The following is a 21,901-nucleotide window of genomic DNA, read 5'->3' as shown; positions in this document are numbered from 1 at the left end:
ATAGCCTTGCTTAGAATGAGAGCAATATGATTCTTTTTGCCTTGTTTAAACTGGCACTTTTTGACCACCATTATCAGACATCTCTCTTCTGGACCAGAGCACAGAGAAGTAGGATATGAGACAGTTTATGCTCCAGAGGTGCTTACTATTATTATGCATCCCTGTGCTACCTCAAATGGATTTGAGCAGATGCTAGTTCAGCAGAGTAGGTAGCACTGCTTGGTTTTGGTCATGCCTGAGCTTTGCCTTCCTTAGATGTATGAGCTTGCCACATTCAGCAGGGTAAGTCTGCAGCAGAGAATGTGTCTCTAACACATGGTAAGAATATACACCACTCTTCCTTTCCAAAAACACAGGTCTAAAAACTAAACAGAAGTTGTGTAGTAGACCAAACTCTGAAATATCAAACTTCCAAGAGACTAAGGAGTAGTAGCAAAGCATTTATGCATTTCATATCCTCAGCTAATTTCGATCTTTTAGATGCCCATATCAGATGCCAAGAAATCCAAACAGACTTAGATTCAGCTCTGACAGGTGCTACTAGGCCCCTGGGAGACCAATGTTAGGTCAACTGATTAAAAGCTAACCATAATAGAAACAGATCCAGCAAGAAGCAAAACAACAGGTCAACCCTAACAACCTCAACAGTGAAAATGGAACATAAGAATCAGTTACTCCCACGACTATCCATTAGATATATTCCCCCAGTGTGAAACTCAGCAAGATGAATCAAAACTCTTCCCAAAAAAACACCTTGAAAACTAAAGGTTGTTGCCTTAAACGGGTACGGGACTTATGGGATGCAAGGAGAACAAACATTTTGGGATTGTGTAAAACTTGCCACATTACTGTGAGAAGGCTGTGAGAACAAGCAAGACACTATGAAATGTTCAGGGGAAGGCATAAGATATGGAGGAAGACCAGTACAAAAGCAGGTAAGGAAGAAATAAGTAAGGGAAAACAGCAAGGAAAAAGGATAAATGGGGCAGACCCAGTACAAATTAACATCTGGTCCCTGCAATTGTCTGACTAAGCCCTGCCCTTGATCATAACAGCCCATCCTATATTGTCATTAAACCCTATACCTGTCTTCTTTGTGGGTGCACTTCCTATTTTGTGTGTGTGTGAACTGAAGCAAATTTCAAGTCAGATTGGCCAGCAAGTAAATAAGGTCCAAGTGCCAGCAATTGGAGAGAGAACATGAATCTCAAGGGCTCCTGCATTTAGGGGAGAGAAACTACTTAGAGCATTTAAAATAGCCTGGGAGAGCACACAGAAATTTGTGTGTGAGTTTCTGCAAAAATTCCACCAGTGGACTTCCATGGTGAGGAGTTGGAAAGGAGGAAAAGGACAGGGCTGTCCAAGCAGTCCTTGCCACAGTGCTCTGTGTGTTTCTGTGGGTGCCAATAAGAGCCCTGGTTTGAGTCTCTGCTGCCCTGCATGGCCAGCTGTGCATGCATTCTCTGTACGTGAGCATGTGCATGCACACACACACCCACCTATGGGAATCTGCTCTCCTCACTGGCTGGCCCTGGGGACACAGCATCCTGCACTTACCTACTTAGCCATGACAGGAGATACTGCCCCCGGGACACAGAGCCCTCCATGCTTGGCTACCTCTAACAACTGGCATGGCTAAAAGGACACATACCTTTAGCAAGGTTCTTAGCAAAGCTACCAGTACACTTTGAAAGTGAAGTGTCTAAATCTGCCCTAGATGTGAGTTTGGGGTAGTCTTTAAGACTTCTGGTTGCAGACTGTTTAAGCTGTCCTGGCATCTGTTTGAACACACTCCATGTAGATTTGCTAAGGCATTTTTTAAAGTACTGAGTATTCAAATGATAGTAAAAAAAAAAAACATATTGGCATGCTCGGACACTGTCCTGCTTCAACTGGATGACTTCTGATTCTTTTAATAGCCCTTGAAATTCCTATGTGCTAAACACATTTGAAAAGAATCTTGACCAGTTCTTTCCTGTATGTTCTCTTTCCAAGCCAGGATTCATTTAACTGAAAAGTAACATAAATAAAGCAGACATACAGGTGAAACAAAGAACATATAAATTAAGCTACAGGAACATATTCAGTAAGATTGCCTTCAGGAAACCTATGAAGAGATTTCCATAAAGAACAACACCCCTTTTAAATAAAAATGTATTCACTGGCAGCATACTGCAGTTGGGGTGCCCAAGGAACAGGATCTAAGCTAATTCACTGTGTCAGTAATCCACTCACAAATATCAAGAGTTCTTGAGAGAAAAGAGTTTTTCCTTCATCACCAATAATTTCTCCATAAGTTCATTCTTTTACTTTGGTTGTGGAACATGAGGATTCTGAGGATGACAGTATCTCTTTTTTTGGCTTTGTAGCCTAATACTCTGAAACATTAATTACCTGGAAAGGAGACAAGCGAGATTTCTAAGTCCATGAAGACTGTTTGTACTCTTATTTATAACAGAATGAAAGGTTTTAATTGATAAAAATCAGAATCACTATGGTTGATGATCTTTTTCATACCTTAGGGAAGTCTTGGTCCAAAGCTGTATTAGTCTTCTTGGGAGCTGGCACTTCTTGTAGCTAAGACACCAAGCAGCAGTGGAAATTCCTGATTCTTGTCACATAAGCAACAGCTGTCAGAACGGCTTTACACTGTCACACTGGGGATGACAAAGCACCACTCAGAGGAAACCACCACACGTGGTCTCCTAAGGGTAAGGTAATCCTTTTATAGAAGGATTCATAAAGAGCAGAGCTAACTCCAAACATCTTCCATCCTAGTTCATGGCATGAAGTAAACAGAGGTGGATAGTGTCTGGTCTGTGGGCATAGCAGGAACTGAATGCTTCTGTGGACAGTGGCTGCAGCAGCTGAAGACAACAATGAGAACCATTAGGTCCTGATGCTGGATATAGAAAAACAGAAGATCTGTCCACTGAAACCCACAGAAATTTCAAACCACCTTTTTATCTCCACAAAAATAAAATCACTGCTGGATATTCTGACACAGCAGTTGCAAGAGAAAATAATGCTCTCTTTATAGTAGTATTAATGACAAAAATAATACTCCCAGTTTCTGCCATAACTAGTAGAAGTTAAGCTTTGACAACACAGGACAGAAATGTAGTTTAACAGGAGTTTCTGCTGCCATAATATGACCTTCTCTGCCCCCAGAACAGATACACACAACTGCCATGCACAGTAGTACTGAGCAATGGAAGTAAGGATGAGCGCTTGCCTTCTTAGAAAGGCTGTGACCATCCCAGTAGGTTTGGGGCATAGCAAGTTGTTTCATGAAAACAAGGCACTGAATTCTTAAAAGGTTTCATGTTAATCCAATGACATTTTAACAAATAAGAAGTAGGTTCAAGAAGTACTCCTTTCCATGAAATTAGACCCCTCCAAGCTTGGGGAAAAGAAGTCTTGAAGATTAACCAGCCCAACACTACAATACAAAAATTTCACAACTCTCAAGAGAAGAAAATACAGGTTTTTTTTTTTAGTAAATGAGGGTATCACCAATTTATGGTCATTTGTTATATTAGCAGATATTAAGATAAAATTAGGACACTTTTATTAATACAGAGAGGTTATTAAAAGCGGCTTTATTAAAGACAATGGTCAAAACTTCATATAAATAGAACAGCTACATGAGATGTAGTTCTGGTTTTGAACACTGCCCAGTCAGGAAAGAGAAGCAATCAACCACCCTGACTGACCTAAAGCTATAACCAGACAAGGAAAGCTGTATAGATAAATCTGGTGGAGAACACAGCCAGAGCTTGGAGTTGCACACATTTCTTTGGTAATTGAAGCTTTAAAGACTAAAAAGAGAGAAAGAGAATGAAGCAGAAAAAAAGGAAATTGCAGTTCACTATCCATCTAGCCATAAATATCAGCATGAGTTTGGCAGGTATGGTAGAGGAGATAAATTTCAGATCTGTTTTTAAGGTAACTGTTTAGATTTAAGTGACTGTTTAGATTTTGTCAGAGATCACCCAAGACTAAAGGTGAGTTTTGAAGAAAATACAGAAGCACCTAAGGCAGATACTGGTTCAGGAGTGTAAAAGACAGAACTAGTAAAAGACCTTCTGGTCACAACACCCTTTGGACAGAAAAGGTATTTTTCAGTCCACTGGAAAGTTTAGACGTCCTCCAAACTGTACAGCAGGATTCACATAATGTCAAAAGCTGAAAGATGGCACAATTTCCCAATAATATGCTTACAATACAAAAAAATGCAACAAAATTGAATGCTTAAATTTGCATGCATTTGCTTAATACATTCCTAGCACCCCTCAGTAACTACACCAATTCTGGATCAATGAAAATACATGTATCACAGCACAGTAAATTCACTGAATTACATGAATGTCTAAACATTTTATTATTGATTTTTAAGTATATAATTTAAATATGCATATAATATGAAGACACAGAAAACCAAAAATTAGTTTATCCTGTAATACACTGCAGCAACAACAGAGAGGCAAACATTGGGCATAGGTACACATTGTTTTATGCAATCTATCAGGTAACATTCCTCTACCATCCACCTAGAGACAGGATTAGACATGACCAAGACAGTGATTAGGCAAAACGTTTCAAGTCATGAAACAGACTAAATCTGTAATACAAAAGGCTTTGCTTTAAATGATCTTTTTTTTTTTCCCAGACATTTTATCTTGGGATATAACTGGAATACCTTAGAAACTATATTGTGCAAGTCATAGTTTTCAAATTTTTTACATACCTTTTTCTTCAACCATTAAATAACTGTGTTCAAATCACCACTCGATTGCTTCAGTTAGTGTCCAGTGAATAGTTCTCATACAGGAAAACCTCATACAATGCCCCAGAACTTTCCATCTCTCCCTTTCACAAAATTCTCTCATTTTAGTTCCAACAGGAACTAACAAAAACTTTAGTTTACATAAGGTATATTAGAAATCTCCCTGTAATAAGTATCACACAAATACCTGCAGGATGAAAAGCTGGTAGTATTTTTTTTAAAATAATTAAAGAAAACAATTAAGTAGTGCACAGGCCATCTAAGTAGGAGGGATATTAATGATATATATTTCACTTGTTATTAAACATCAAAGTATGTAATTTTTTACCTATAGCAGAAATCCCAGACAAACACAGAAATAAACCAAGTCTATTCCTGAAAACAGAAAAAACACTTGAAATTCTCTATCTTTCCAAAGCCTACAGATAAACTGATAGAGGCACTACCAGCTCTAAAGAAGAGTACAGTGTCCCCTAAAAATATCACCTCAAGTGAAAAACATGCTCCACAAGTGGCTGCTTCTATATAAGCTATTTCCATTTTTTCCTACACAAGGACAATGGCATGTTGCAACATTCCATGCCTCCACATCCTTTTCATATTTCACTTAAAAGCCTTATGTGCTAAAACAAGTGAGACTATGAAACCTTTAATACAAAAACCACACAAAACATAGGATTTATTTTGGACCAGAATTGGTAATCTAAAATTAAGCACCTAGTCTAAGAGAGCTATCTATACAGGTACAGAGTTGGTGGGGGAGTGAAATGCCTCCCTGGACAAACAGCTTAGGGCCCACACTAAGATAGCATGATTTTCTTTCTACTTCTGAGATAAAATACAAGAAATAGAATAAGCTTGGGGAAAAAAAATTGAGAAACAAAGGGGGGCAGGGGGAAATATATATTGGTCACTGTTACCATATATTACACAAAATTTCTTCTATCCTATAAAAAGAGTCAGTAAAGCAGAAAGAGAGCTAAAGAAAATACAGTATTTTTAAAATGTGCTTAAAAGTTACTTAAAAGGAACTGATGAAATAGTTGCGTTATTCTGACAACTATTTTTTTTTCAGTGTTAGTTTCATAAATAATGGAATCATTATCTTATAATGCCCTATTATCTAACAATTATTCCAAACCATTTATCTGACATACAGCAATATCAGCTTATACTTCATGTTGTTATCTGATAGTTCTACTTTTAAACATTATTTCTATATTTATTACAACTTACACTTCTACCTTAGAAGCAGTGCATCCATAACCAAATTAAAGGAAGAAATACACACACAAGAACAGAATAAAAAATTCCCTGATGTTCCAAAACCCAAAGGAATCTTCCAACATCATAACTTGTTTCACAATGCCTCCTCTAAAACCTAACATTAATCTCTCAGAAAAGGAAGCTGGCAACACTCAGCCTCCATCTTTTCCCTTCCTTCTCATTATTTCAGATTTCTTTCTCCTTTACTTTATCCCTGAATGCCTCCTTGGCATGATCTGACGAAGAAACTGTGCAAAAGCAGTGAGAAATACATTAATTTGCTCTGCCCAAGGCTCAAAAAACCTCAACAAAAAGCCAAACCCACTATTACTCCTTAAAACTTGCCTGCACCACCTGACACCAAATACTTCTACACACTGATCAACACAAACTTGTCATTTGAAGGTATCTTTCCTTTACTGCTTTTTATGAACCCACCAAAATCAAAAAGATTGAATTATATATGCACCAGCTACTTACTTTAAGGCTGTTCACGAGTGGCTGCTATTAATTTTTTAAAAAAACTGAAGCAGAAACTCACTTTAAAGAAACATGCATATGCAGCCTTGTAGAAAGAGGGAAAAAGAGCAAGTCAAACACTCCAGACTGACCAGCCTTGCTAATAACCTTTACCAGAAAACGCTCCATGGTCAAACTGCATTGCTGACACAAATTTAGAATCCAAAATCAGAGCTGAAGAAATAACAAGTTCTTTGTCCTAAAATGTGAAAAAGAAAACTACTACACACATTAGGTTTGAAGTCTCAAGAGGATCAAGTCATCCAGGTGAAAGAATTAACTTTTCTCAAAAAGAAACAGGAACTTGCCAAGAGTTCCACACAGCCCCTAAAAAGGGGGGAGGAAATAAAATCTGTGCAGCTCAAAGCATTCCCTACACTGTAGATGAGAAGAGTGTCTAACTCATACACCAGAAATTAAAAGTATTTTTACTTTCCTGGAGGGCTCCTGAAAGACCATCCCTCCTCCATCTGGGTGCTGCTGCTTGCTTCCTCAGGACATTTGCAAGACTTGGACCAGTAACCTCTTGCAGCCCCCAGGGAAACACAAAGAATGCAGGTGTACAGGCAGTTTAATCACTACTCATTAGATAACAAAACCAGGTGAATACAACATTGTAAGCACGCTGTAGGAAAACATATCCATGGTGTCCTTAAGGCTCAGACATCCAAACAAATCAATTCAGCAACAGCAGCTGCAGTGGTTACCTGATCCACCGCCCAGCCCATGTGCACACACGCATCCGCAGTTACCTGGGCTACCTTATCAACAAGGAAGCAGGACTTTGGCCCAGGGCAGCATTAACTGCTAGGAAATTTAGGACAGAGATGCTGTCCGATTGAGTCTGCTAATGAAATATCCCATAGCATGCCAAAACACAGGTATCTTAATCTCATCACCTCAATTCTGCAACTTCAGATTTTCCAGGGAGAAGTTAAAGGGAAAGGAAGGATGAATCTATAAGAAATATCTCAGGTTTGTATTAGTTTACTTTCAAGGCTGCCAATGTCTTTAAACATCTCAGAGATTCCTCAACAAAACAATTCAACTTTCTTGCTAATGTCTCCTGAAAGGTTCTTAAAATCGTACCAACCAACTACCCTAAGAGAACACTGCAGGATATCTAAAATGCTGAGCCTTCATAACAGCCAAACCATCCATTATATTCCAGCTTTCTTCTCATCAGTAAGATGTGACAGCATGTTGAACTTGCCAAATGAGCAGGAAAATCTACAAACGCTAAACTGTCTTGTAAAAACAAAGACCAGCCAAAGAAGGAGGCAAGTAATGGGCTTCTCTCTCATTGCTTCCCTATTCCCATTTCATCAGTCTCAGTAAATGCACAGAGCACCTCCTCTCCCCTCCCCTCTGGCTATGCAAGTGCTGTCTAGCAGCCTCTGCTAGCGTGGAAAACAAGAAACAAGCCATGGACTCTTTCAGATCTTCCATAAAGCATTCCCACATGGAGAACTCAAGCTTCACAAGTCCAACCACTAGGAGCGAGGATAAAAACCAACAATAAATAAATATGCAAGAATCAATTCTCTTTCTGTGTGTTTCAAGAACATGCATATTCTCATGTCTGTATGGCATAAATATACATTGCAATTCTTCTGCAGAGCAGATTAGACCAGTTTAACAGTTCAGATACTCGATACTATAATTATTTCTTTTTAAAAATCTTATATATTAATTTTCAAAGAGCCTTGAAAGGAACTGGCAGCTAATAGGATAGACAGCACTGTTTCATAACAGCTTGCAAAAAAATTCAGTCTATTTTTAGATAGCTGAAAAGAACATGGTTATTTAAAAAAAGAAATAAAACCTCCTATAAAATAAAGATGTTTTCATTTATAAGTGACCATGCAGCTGATATGTCAAACCAATCTCCAGGAGAACAGTACCATATCTTTATAACCTCAAAAGAAATCTCTGTGCATATACAACAGCAGATTTTAATCTTAACTGCATGATAACATATCATGCTGTTAAAAAAAAAAAAATCTTACTTTTTAATAAATGACATTCAAATGAATCTCAGAAAAATGCATCTTTTTAAAATTTTGTTATGATCCTTTCAAAGGACCTCTTCATTTAGGACTACCATTAGTTCAACCATGAGCATGTTCTGCTCAACACCAGACTGATCAGATCTTGGATGCTGTATAACATTAATTTTTATAAAATAAATATCTGTACTATATACCAAATTCTCAAATAGCAATGCAAACAAAAGTGTTTCAAAAAATCGGGTTAACACCTGTTTCCTATACTATTTTCACTCCATCACCCTCCCTGTTACCACCACCATTTTATGAGCCTTGTATTTAAAAATTTTAAGCATAAGAGTGGGATAAATGTTAACAAATAAACATTGGCATTTTTTCTCCTCGTTCTTAACTTTGAAGAAGTCAATACTAAAATTTCTCTCAAAGCTCTTATTATATTTCTCCATTTTGGAAAGGTGACTTAACATCCCATTCCCCCCACCATTTTCTGTATCTCTCATTGCTGGTATTTTGTTATAACTACAGCTGGTGAAAGGCAATGCAGTTTGCTTCTACATATCATACATAAATATACTTATAAATCAAATTATATTACTAATTTTGGTTTTTCAAACCACCCATGCCACACTGCATTCGTTCATTTTGAAAGATATCTTTTAGTCTGTTTCCTTAAGATAGCATTCAGTGCTTTATCATGTCTCTCTATGTGAGCCATTCAATAAAATAAACTTCAGATCACCTTCCCATCCTAACATAGTTTGAGAGCTTAAAATTAATAGTATTTTTTTGCCAAGGTCCAATATTAAAATGGAGAAATAGAACATTCAGAGGGTCTTTTGCATACAGCCAAAACGTTTACTATAAATAATGGGGGGGAGAAATGGTATTAATATTCTTCTAGACTGAAGCAGTCAAAAATAAAAATGCCCTAAAATGCAGTTGCAAGTAAAACAGAAATGAGCAGGGCTGCTTTACTTAAAATCAACAAAATAATCACCGGGAGGCTATTTCACATCAGAAGATTAAAATGTACATTTAGTACCTTGAAGTATTTCCCTAAAAATGAAACAGCTACTTGAAATAGCAGTAATCTGATTGACAGATAAAATAATTGCTTTAAAAACACTTCTGAGTCATTTCGTCCTTACCTGCAGGCATGAACCATTACTGCATGCAGAGACTGCTCCATTTCCTAGCACAGACTTGAACAGGGATCACATCTATCTTACAGAATGTGACTAATAGGGGGATTTGCGATTCCTGAGCTACTTTCCAGAGGACACTCCCTTTGCCACATAGCAGGGCACGGAAGGCTTCACCAAGTTGCATTTGCCAGCCATGTGGAGCGGCGCGGTCCGAGCGCTGCCGCTGGCGTGACAGCGCGGGGTCCGCGCCCGCAGCGCAGCCCGGGCAGCGCAGGCAGCGCAGCCCGCCCGCCCCGCACGCTGCACCGCCGGGCTCCGGCCGCAGCCGGCACCCGCAGAACCGCGCCGAGCTCGGCAGGGCAGCCTGGGCGGGCACGGGGGAGACCCGGCATGCAGCACGCGGACAATGAATGCCAGCAGCCCCGCGGAGGCAGAGCGAGAAGCCCCGCGTTCATGCGGACGGGGAGGCGGCCGTACCTTTCTGGAGAGGACGACTTCTCAGAGTTAACTGACATCAGCAGCTCAGTCTTCTGCTTGATTTCTGGAAAAATCAGAAAACGTTCACCACCGACAGCGCCTGCCCTCGCCTTCCGGAGGTCTCGCTTCCCTGCGCCCTTTTGTCCGCCGGAGGCCCGGGACGCGGCGCTGTGCGAGGCCGCCCAGCCGCGCTCGGAGGGCCGGGCCCGCGCACATGACCGCGCACGGCGGGCGGAACCATCGCCGAGCGGGGGGCGCCGCTCCGCGCCCGAGCCCGCGCGGGCACCGCGGGGGCCGCGCCACCGCTGCCGCCGGCGGGGGGGACGCGGGGGGTGCCCGCTGAGGGGAAAAACGCCGAAATAAAGGATTCCCGGCACGGATCGTCTTCCCCGGTACCTTGCTAAGAGGTACTGCACACCCGCGAAAGCATCCAGATCAAAAGCCCTGAAAAATATGGCTCTTTGAATCATTTTTGTCACAAAAAGGGAGGTATTAAATCACGACTTTCACACACGGGTGAGAAACCAGACGTGGAAAACGCTAGGCACACCTGGATTTTGGTTTTTAGTGGTCTGCCTCTAATGTCTCCCAAATACACTTAGAAAAGCAATGTTTAATTTCCCTTTCTTTTTCTTTTTTTTAATATCTAGTAAAGCTCCCAGAGGGTGCTGGGCACTGAGCAGGCTCCCCAGGCAATGGTCACAGCACCAAGCCTGACAGGGCTCACGAAGCGTTTGGACGATGCTCTCAGGAACCGGGTGTGACTCTAGGGAATGGTGCCGTGCATGGCCAGGAGCTGGTCTGGATGACCTGGTCCCTCCAGCTCAGCACGTGCTGACATTCTGTGATCACCAACCCAGCACCTGTAAGGCCTGGGCTCGTGCCTTGTTACCGGCACCGACCCCGGCGTGCTGGCACCAAGGGGAGATCACCCTGCCACTCGCTTCACAAGCGTGTCAAAGCAGAACAGAGACTGCTGAAAAGTCAATTCACCGGGAGCTCTGGAGCCAAGAGGTTTGTAACCTAAAAAACCTAAAGAACGAAGAAGACAGGGATGTGAGCATCATTTTAAGATCATTTCCTCATCAGAGACCGTAGTGCCACCTATGGTAATACTGGTAAGACCTGAGCAACATTATGGCCACTTGTTAACAGCCGCAGTAAACCTGAACTGTTTGGGATTAACCATTCCACAATGGAAGACAACCAACCTGACTTTCATCCTCTCTTCACACAGATCTCAGGTACAAAGCCACAGAACTTTCTGAAAACAGAAGAGAAGCTGGGTAACTAGATGTATTGATTTTTCCAACTAAAGTTACAAAAATATTATTACTATTTGAATGAGTTTATCACTCATGCTCTAGTGGAAGGCTTGCAAGCTAGCAAGTGATCATCACCTTTTTAAGCATATGCCACTTGTTCTTCCCAAAACATACTGACTGGAGGAGCCTCCAAGTAGTATCTCTGTTCTCACATCCAAAGTAGATGCTTCTCAGATCTTTGAAAACATGTCTGTGAAATGTCAATTCACAGCTAGCTCCACTGCATGACTGCAAGTACCATAAAAAACTTCTTTCACCATTGTCCATCCCAGGCAGCAAGTTGTCCTACAGTCACAGCTACCAGGATACCTCTCTGCACACCCAGACTCACATCCCAACGCAGTGATGAACTGAAGTTCATTTCCCTACCACAGACCCTTGACACTGACTACAAATATGGTCGTCAATTTCAAAGTCCAACACATTTTTAAATCCTTCTGAAGATGCTTAAAAATGAAAATTGATTACATAAAAAGATATTAACAAGGCATGATTTTACAGCAAAACAAAATCCACAGAGTTTGGAACGAAGTGATCAAATTATTTATTCCCTAAGACTCCACATAGGCTTTGCAATGGATGATGAGAGATTATTATACTAAGACTTTATTGCTAACATTACACTATGAGATGTTTAAAACAAAATCTAAGATAAAAGTTACTTCAAACTTTGAGTCCCTGGATTCTCTACATGATGCACAGATATTTCTCCACGATGGTATTACATCACATAATTTAATTTTACTTTTAGTAACCAAATGACAACAAAGGCTTACTTAATATAGCTGCAAGAAGAATTTAAATAAAATGAGACCTCACAGGAAAAATAAACTCTAATGTCTTAATGATCTTTCTATGCCACAATTAGATAACGCTCATCACAAGGTTTTGGGGTTTTTCTTTCCTCTGTTTCTATTCTGTCAATTTGACATATTTTCTTATTTAGGATTTACCAATCTTCTGTCTCTGCTACCTGAGATTTTTACAAGTGGGTCCCTTTTGTTCGTTTTTAAAAGTAAACCTGGACCTTTACACATCTATACTGCACCAGTAAACTCACGCTGGTACCATCACTATCACTCCTCATACAAAACTGATAGTAGGAATAATATCACCAAAATAAGACACATGAGTTCTACACTAAGTGCCTTTAGGCAATAAAAGAACAATGGCTGCAGAAACAGCAACGTTCCCATTTGTTTATTTTGATTATTTATAAATTACATATCCAGAATTCTGGGATCATTTACAGAATTAACACAACAGGAAAAACCCTTCAAACTGCAGTCACCATAGTGCCACTCTAGCAGCCTTTGCATCCAGAAGAATGAAAATTACAGCAGTATTTGTTAAAGTAACAACGAAAGAAAAGAGGAAAAAGTAAAGTTTTACAACTGAACAGCTCTTCCTGGAAGTTTCTTGGTTCAAGACCCCCCAACCTAACACAGAGCTAACATTTCCCCTTTCAGTTTACCTCAACCATAGTGCCACAAAGGCAAGTGCTGGGCCATTCAGGACGTATAGATCTTACAGGTTCAAAGAACCACACCTTCAATAGGTTTCATGAGTGGATTCAATAACTGATCAGCACCCAGAGGTACAGTGAACCTCTGCTTAATGACCAAGCATTTACATCCTCACTGAAGAGTTTTGGGTTGTCCTAATTTCTGAGGCCACAAAAAAGACAGCACTCTACACAGAACCACATCCTGAACAGATCATAACACTGACTGAATAAAAGCTGAAGATAAATGAAAATTAGGGCTTGCACATCTCAAAGCAGCAGCTAATGCAGTAAATTTTTTCAGCTACAAAATAACAATAAATTCAGGTATGGGGTAGTATCATTGTCACCAACTTCTCAGTCATTCCATGCACTCCATCAGCCCACTTTGAGTAATTTTGCACTGTGTACAGATCAAGTGGCAGACAACTGGCTCTCAGCCAAGGCCTGAGAGAAGCAGATACACTAAGTCTCTAAAGCCATACTATTCAAGCTGTGATTAAATAAAAACAAAAACCAGAAAGATTCTACACTGCCCAAAATGGCTTCCTAATCATCATGATTGTTATTTTTTTTGAACCAAAGCAAAGCAGAAACTAACTATTGTTTTAGGGTTTTTTAGCCTAGATGTTTGCCTTCTCTGATATGCTCAGACAGGAGAAAAAGGCATCAGATGAAGTTAAAGCAGGAAGGCATTTGCTATGCCAAAAAATAAAAAAAAAACAGAGGCTTGGGAAAACGGAGAGAAGAGTCCTAGAAAGAGATGTAGACAGTTTCTAAACTCACAGGGGATTTGTTGGAGAGCATCATGCCAAAAGCTCCAGGCAACCTGATGTCTCCGCATCAAATCTAGAACAAACCACCTCAGAAATTATAAGGGAAGAATCTTTCCACACAAGATGGAGAAATTCTGTTATTTCAGCAATGTGAAAGAAGAACAAAAAAATTGATGTGGGAACTAGGGATCTCTGAGGGATATATATAAAATCTGGAAAAAGAACAGAGGAGCAGAATTAGACTGGAGTTTTGTTTATTTGTTTTAGCAATTAAAAAAAACACACAAGAGCTCTCCACAATAAAAGAAAATAAAAAATCCCAGCTGCTGTTTAAGCACAGATGGAAAAGTGTGGACAAGGTATATAGCACTGCACAAACTGTTCCCTGTGACATATGGATAGATATCAGAGTCACCACAATTTCCAAGTCAACTGACAGAAGTCACTGTTTCACTAAAAATTTAATCATGTCTACCACAAACAGATTATCTCATGTTCATCAGTCAAGATTAAAATATCCTACTGACAGTGCATGCATTGAATTTATCCAGGGCAGAGATCCACTGTTGCAGAACTCAACTAATACAGCTTCTTCCTCCCATCACCCCCATACCTTTTGGGAGCAAAGGAAGAGACAAAGTAGCATTTAAACATAAGCACCTTCAATTTTTTTGCAATGTAAACCCATACAAGTTCCCACATATCCTTTTAAAAATAAATATTATACTAAACAGATGCAAGAAAAATATACTTCATTTTTAATTAATAGGTAGGATCATCCACACATTTTGTTAGTCTAATCTGATCATAAACTAGCAGGTTTCACACTTTTCTTCCATTTTCTGTGTGATGTATATGTTAGGACATAAGCCTGAAGTGCTTTTAGCCTCTCTTCTACACTATCTTTAAACATGTACTTCCTTATCAATATCCATCCTAGTCTAGTCTCCACTAAATGTTCCATCCCTTCATCACAGCTACAGCTGCTGGGATCTTGTAATTTGCCTATAAAACCCTCATCCTACTGCAAGTTAACTACTTCCAGTGTTACTGTTAGAAGAAATAGTCCTGCTTCCCAAATGAATCTATGAAGACAGATCTGAAATCATTAAACAAATCAAATTAATCAAACTGACTAAGTAATTTTTCAGCCTTGAAGTCATGAAATGAACTATAAATTTTGGTATCAGTAATGTGATTTTGTGTGGGCAGATCTATGTTTTCAGCTTTGGATAACTGTTGTACAAGTGACATCCTAAGCAGCACAAAAGGCAATAAATTTAACTTCTCCTGATGAGGCACTGGACCCCAGACAAAATTAAATAGCTTTGCACACAACTTGAGAGGGTCACTGCTTTGTATATTTTAGATCATGTACTTCTAAAATAAATAGTTCTAAAAGACTGCTAGAATCACAGGCTGTGTGATTAAAACAGGGGTTTCAAATGCCACAGAGAGGAAGCCTAAATTTGATAAGCATATAAATACTAAATGGAGTAGTATGGAAGCATGAAGAAAGAGTATAACTGCCGTAAAATAAAATCATCTTCCATATGTTACTAAGCTTTTGAAGTGAGGGAAAAAAATAGTAGCTTTATGGACTTCTCAGGTCTCTCATGCATAACATTCACATCCATACTGATACACAAGCCAGTGACTGCCTCACTGAAGAATAAATGACAGAAAAACTGTCTGCAATCTCCTCTTGAGGAGATAACATTTTTATTCTTAGCATTATTCCTCTTCAATATGTTAAATAATATTCCTGCTCAGAGCATGAGGAAATTACAATACAACTTCTAAGGTTATACCATACTTGAAATACTAGAATCACCCTTTTAAGAAACTGTTTACTTCCAAATGATAAACTCTCCTTTTCTAAAGAAATGTATTAGAAAAAGTCTTTAAATTTTAAACATTTTGTGAGAGTCATGTTTTAGTCATTGTCTGAATGTAAAGCACATTTGAAGAAACACTTCCTTGTCCCACACCCAAGTTCTAGGGACCAGATAATAGTTACAAAGGGAAGTTTTTTTCTATACACTGCACAAGTTCAACTACAGCTGGGTCCTGCTCATGCTCAGCTTGGCAGGCAATATATAGGAGTCAATACCTAATGATGGGAAAAAAAATTATAGAATTTTTTTTTAAAGTCTTTCATTTTCCCTCGCACAAAGGGGAAGATGAATTTACTCAGTATCTACAGGTACATTAAATGGACTTAATATGAACAGTATTGACTCTTTTGAGGTTTTTGAGAAAGTATATGTAGCATCTGATCTTCTAGTGATCTCAGAGCCACTGCCTTCTACATTTCTGATATACTTAAAACTACTGGAACCATATGCTCAGGTACTTTTAAAGAACATATTCATAGTAATATCACTGTTGTCCTTCTAAACAGTTTTCCACACATGGGCTGTGGTTGAAAAATAATATGTTCACAAAATACTCTAAGGAAAAACCTGTCTTGCTTCAAAATGGCTTAGTCCCACTTAGTATCCAAGACTTAAGTCTACCACAATTCTTAAAGACAGACATCCTACACATGCAGATGACACTGCCAGTTCCTTAGCACTGCTCTTCTTAACAGAGAGACCAAAGCTGAAAGACAGTACATACCTTAAATTGCAGTTGCTGCCTTATTTTTGCAGAAGAAAATGGAAGACTATTTATTGAAAACTTTCAGAACCATGGCATTTTATTCAAGAAAAATAGCAACAGCAGTACCATCATTTTACAACTTCATTTCGCTGAATCTTCACCATGAGAAGGACACTGAAAAAATGGGATACAGAAAGGAGTGAAATGTGATTGGAATGAATCACACACTGCAGATCACAAGAGTGAAAACAAGTTTGAGAATGTCCACCATACTGTCAAGCATGTTTCTGCTTCTCCAAAAGGGAAAAAAACCACAAAATGCACAGATGAATTTGCCTTTTACTTGTTTAAATAATTAGTTTCCAAATAAATAAATATACATAATTCATGTAAGTCACACCTCTGAAGAATTTGTAATAAAGTCAGAATATATATTAATAACTTTGAAGGAAGTTTGTAGATAAATTTGAGGAAGCATTAGCTATTTAAGAAGACAAGCATTACTATATGCTATAATTACTCAATAAATGGCCCGTTATGTACATAGGGAAGAATTATCTATGTTTAACTAGTTAAACACAACTATTAATTTGAATTTCTTTTAGTCATCTACATAACTTAACTAAGCTTCGTTGGCATAATGCAGCATTTGATCTATTGCCAGACTGTAATACTCCTTAATAAAGTGCTTACTGAAACACAAAGGCGACAGTAAGAGGAATTCTTCACTCTCATAGTTCTGCTGGGTCTGGCAGCATTTTCTGTACCAGAGGTATGCCTAGCATCACTTTGCTTTTCCCTCCCTCCTCCCATCTCAGGCCAATAAACAACTCTGACCAAAGTTTCTTTGAGAATCTGTGCTTTCACAAAAAAGCCATTCTGCAAAGAAAAAAAATTCTTCATTTTACATAACTACTTGTCAGATTAAATACCAGAAAGCGCACCAAAGAAAGCACTATTAACCCCAACTATAACAGTGCTTGTTATTTCCTAATTATTGATGTACTGAACTTTGTAAGTATTTAAGGTTTATGAGAATGGTTTTGTTTGGAGGGGACAGAGACAGAGGAGAACATTTCCTAGAGCTGCCAAAAAACAGAAAGCTTATTCCTACAAGTTTATTAATTTTAAGGGGGAAGAAAAACAAACAACCCAACCCAAAATATTCTAAGTATGTTAAAACATATCCTCTGTTCTTTAAAAATCAGCTGCCAATTGTTTCCTATTACTAGGCAAAAAAATGTATTTCCATATTAAAATAGCTGAGCATTAGGCAGCTAGAGACAGAGTGAATAAAAATCTTATTACCCTGTTAGACAAAACACAGTAAGTAATTTGCTGTATTTTCCAAACCTTGTCTAGAGGCAAGTGGTTTGCCGAGCATACAGTGATAGCTTTTCTGCTACAGCTGAAAAAAACTCAACTTCCAGCAAAATAATGACTGTTAGACACCCTCAAACTACATAATTTCTTACTATCAATTATTTACAACTCCTTACAATCCTTACTATTTTAAATCAATGGACAGAGTGAATGATTTCTGATTTCTAATTCAAAATATTTTAAATTTATTCCTTTTATATTCTAGTGCACAATTATTACTGTGTTAGGATCCTTCTGATAATAGCATTTTCTTTTGGGTCTATAATTTGCCTAAATGTCTTAAGTGCTGTTCAAATTTTCAACTGCTATTATTTTTCCAGCATTTGTTATTATGTGCTTTTTCTTCAAGATTCAAGAAGAAAAATAAATTGCTCTAATGTAGCAGAATGACAATTCCAGTTTTAAAGAAAAAACAGGTTTCAATTCATCCAAACTGAGTCAAGCATATGTTACCTTATAAAGACTAAACCAGTGACTCATAAAATCTTGCACACAGATTCCTCCCTCTCCTAGGAGATGAAGCTACATGATTTACCCAAAAGGATTAAATGAGGTCACAGTTATTGAATACATGTAATAACCTTAAACTTCAGGTTAGAATTTCTTCTTAGTCTTATTTTTCAGAATCATTCACTGTTCTAAAAAGCCTTATATTTTTACTTTTCCTTACAAAATTTTCATCTGGAAATCCTTATAGTAGAAATATTTTTAAATTGAGGTATTTAGACAGCATATTCACCATATGATTTTCAGTAAGTTTTATATTGTGATTATTATCACGGTATCTACACAATCGGTCTTTCCAAATATTCTTGCAATATTTTTGACATTTCTTATCCAGCAGATAACCAGGCTCTTATACTCCTTGAATTTTTGGATGCAAAGACATTCTCAGCCCTGTTCTTCTAGGACATGAAAAGGACTTGTTTCATCTTTTCCTGGGCTCATAAAAGTACAAGCAGTTCTCAAAAAAGCTCCATCAAAAAAGCACATCATCCCAAGCACAAAGCAAGCCAAAAATCTTTTCACTTTAGCAGTGACTTGTGCCCCCCTAGGACATGGGCCCACATGGTGATCACCTTACCCAAAGTCCAAGTCTTGAGGAGCATTGGACAAGTTACAGAGCTGTCTCTGTAAAACATCATAGAAAATGTTCCATATTATTTATAATATGGTAATATGGGGCAGAATAGGGAAACAAAAAGTGATTTTACATTAAAAAATAAGAACAAGAGGAACAACCTCAGTAGTCATGAAAATTGCCAAAACAAGATACTGATGGCAGCTGTACCATGCCACACTCACCAAATAACATCACATACTCCTGGCTTTACCTACATTTGGACATGGCACAATTCACTGTAAATAAGCCTGACCATGCCCACTCAGCAGTACAGGCTCTGGAATCAGTCACCATTGAATGAAATAGGAAGCAACCTTCACAGCAACCTTCCCAGTATTAAACAAACATTGAAATTTTGTATTTGAGCAGTCAGCCATCCTTAAAGTATGTTCTTTGCAGCTGAAGGGCAAGCTCTGAAATCCTCCTCGAGCCTGTCAGACCAACATCAGCTACTGCAAGGAAAAGGCTTTGGATCTGTGGCCCCTGCACACACCTTTGCTATCTCTAAAGCACACAACTGCAGAAGAAACTTAACATGAAAGCACCACCACTTTCCAGTAAATGCTGTGAGCTGACTGCAGCCACCCCTGCCTCTCACAGGTGGATGTGCCTTCTTGCTGCCATCACCACCACCACTGACAACAGAAAAACCCTGAGACACTGCACCAAAGGAAATCTGTCTACTGCAACACACACACCCAGTAACCACAATAAAGCTGTCATGATCACGCCTGAGAACAAACACTATTCTCTGTTAATACAGCATTGTTTTATTATCTTAGATTTTTTAGTTATATAAATGGATCTACCTATTCTTAAATTATATCTTGATCAAGTTTAATCTTTTGGAAACAGTATCATCAGTAAAGCTGTAACAGAAAAATTAAATTTCAGAATTATTACCAGAGATAAAATTGTAACGATGACAAATTTTAAATACGCATGCAGTGCCCACGAAAGGAGGAACCATCTAATTATATTTCAAGTGTTTTTCTCACATATACCATTTTCACTCTTTAATTGCCAGTGCTCTGGGTTTACATAGCAACATGAAAATTCTGGGGATTTTTCCTTTAAACTGATACAAATGCTAAAAACCCCAACAATGATAACTTGGCACTCAGCCAGCTTACACTTCCCATTTTGTAAGGAACGGAAATACTTTTACTTCCTCACATGCTTGTCTTTGTTAATTCTGAATGTAACTACTACATAATACATACATGTAGTCAATATCTATAATTGGAAATATTATAAAGGACATACTACGTTCACAAAAATGGAAAGAGAAAATAGGAAGTATTTCCAGGTAAGGGAATGCTGTGAAAGCCTTCTAGACCTGAAGGACTTCTAGGAATATTTTCAATTTTATAAATAAAATATACAACATGCATGCAAATACATGTCAAAATATCCCCTTGATTAGTTTTTGCTCTGTTCTTCAAAGGAATGGGATGATTTCTTTTTTAAAATCAACATTATATATATGCAACAACAGTAAATGACTGAAAAGGAAACTGGAGAAGTATTTATAAATTTTTGCTGCATGATATGAGAAGGGAAGAAGAAATTTTTAAAAATCTGATCAGAAGAAAATTCTGGCTACTTAGGACAAAATATTTGTATAGGAAAGAACAGAGTTGAAAGCAACCCCAATAAGGCAGGTATTTGAATAAAGCAGAGGTTTGTCCAGACCTGATGAGATCTGATCCTGCAATTAGTAGAGCTATTTAGATCTATGCTGCTTGCCTTTTTTATCTGTTGTTCGTTAATATCTCATCTACATTGTATCATAATCAGCCACTGCTGATGTAAAACTACAAGTGTTCTTGGCTGGCCTGCAAACCTACCTCTTAAAACATTAAGACTTTCAAGGTTGTTTTTTTTAGCTCTACTTTTCTTCTTTTCACACCCTCTCCTCTTCTCCATCTGACGTCCCCATCACTTATTCAGCAATCATATGAGAAAACTGCTATTGTCTTACCTAAAAGCTGGCTACAAGGAGTTTCTTCTGGAGCAAAGACTGATGGATGTAGATGGTGAGAAATCACCCTCCACTCTGCACACGTGTGGTGATGTCATGGCCCTCTGCATGACGCAGATTTTATTGAGGGATGTGCTGGAGGTGCAGGACATCACCCAGCCTGTCACCCAGCCTTTTCCACCTGCTCCACTCCCTGTCCTGCACTGGTGACTGCTGTGAGTGACCCAGCGCCTGGCACCACTGCCATGTGCCCAAACTCAGCCCATGGCACCTTCAAACCAGAACTCAGGACTTCTACATGTGCTGGTCTTTCCCTCCACACAAGGCACAGCCTTCACTGTTGGCAAGACAGGTTTTCACCAACCCAGTCCTAAGTTTGGCAGTTGTTAAAGCAACGTTTAAAAAATATACAATGCTGAACAGGCTGCCAACAGTGTCAGTTACATCTCTCATAAAAATAAAACCCTACTGAGCTAAAGGAAGCTGTTTTAGAAACTAATCGATGCAGATAATCACAAAGACATCAAAAGGAACAAGAAAATGGGAAGACAGATTGGCAGTAACACTCTACCTACTATTTTGGGTTTTGCTGAGGACTCAGAGCAAGGGTGCATCCTTAGAGCATTTCCCTTTATACAAACACAGGCAAAAAGACTGAAAACTTTGTTGAATAAAACAAAAAACCTGATGAAAGAGCATACAACCTGAATTCTCTTCCAGTTTCATTATCCTATTTACCATTCCCTAAAGCATCTAAGTTTACAGTCACAGAACATACATGCTTGAATATCAGATTATTCAAGTTTCAACAGGACTGGCAAGTCTAGCCCAGACAAACCTCACCAATGATCATCCTGGCACCCATACAAGGAAGGAAACACGCTTCAAAGACTATGGATTTTCAAATGTCACTACTACTTCACCCTACCTTTGGGAAACATGGAATGTGACTACATTAATATAATCTTTATTTGCTCCTGGTATTTAACACCTGTAA

At 38.7% G+C, this 21,901-nt stretch overlaps 1 protein-coding gene across 6 annotated transcripts in view; it reads right to left on the bottom strand.

The window, feature by feature from the left end:
• SRPK2 (SRSF protein kinase 2) overlaps positions 1 to 21,901 on the bottom strand; it is a 125,379-nt gene that overhangs the window by 73,841 nt on the left and 29,637 nt on the right. Inside the window, exon 1 of one of the 6 annotated variants that reach the window (XM_056514218.1) lies at positions 10,206 to 10,438. The exons of 4 other annotated variants lie outside the window; for them this stretch is intronic. In XM_056514218.1, the coding sequence (XP_056370193.1) occupies positions 10,206 to 10,243 (38 nt within the window). In that variant the 5' untranslated portion in view covers positions 10,244 to 10,438. Of the gene's footprint in view, positions 1 to 10,205; positions 10,439 to 21,901 lie in introns of those variants that run through there. One more of the 6 variants, XM_056514236.1, reaches the window with a different exon arrangement.

The sequence above is a fragment of the Oenanthe melanoleuca genome, chromosome 1A, assembly GCF_029582105.1.
Source record: "Oenanthe melanoleuca isolate GR-GAL-2019-014 chromosome 1A, OMel1.0, whole genome shotgun sequence".
Lineage (NCBI taxonomy): Eukaryota > Metazoa > Chordata > Aves > Passeriformes > Muscicapidae > Oenanthe > Oenanthe melanoleuca.
The sequence above is the reverse complement of the archived record's forward strand: the minus strand, read 5'-3'. Positions and strand labels throughout refer to the sequence as shown.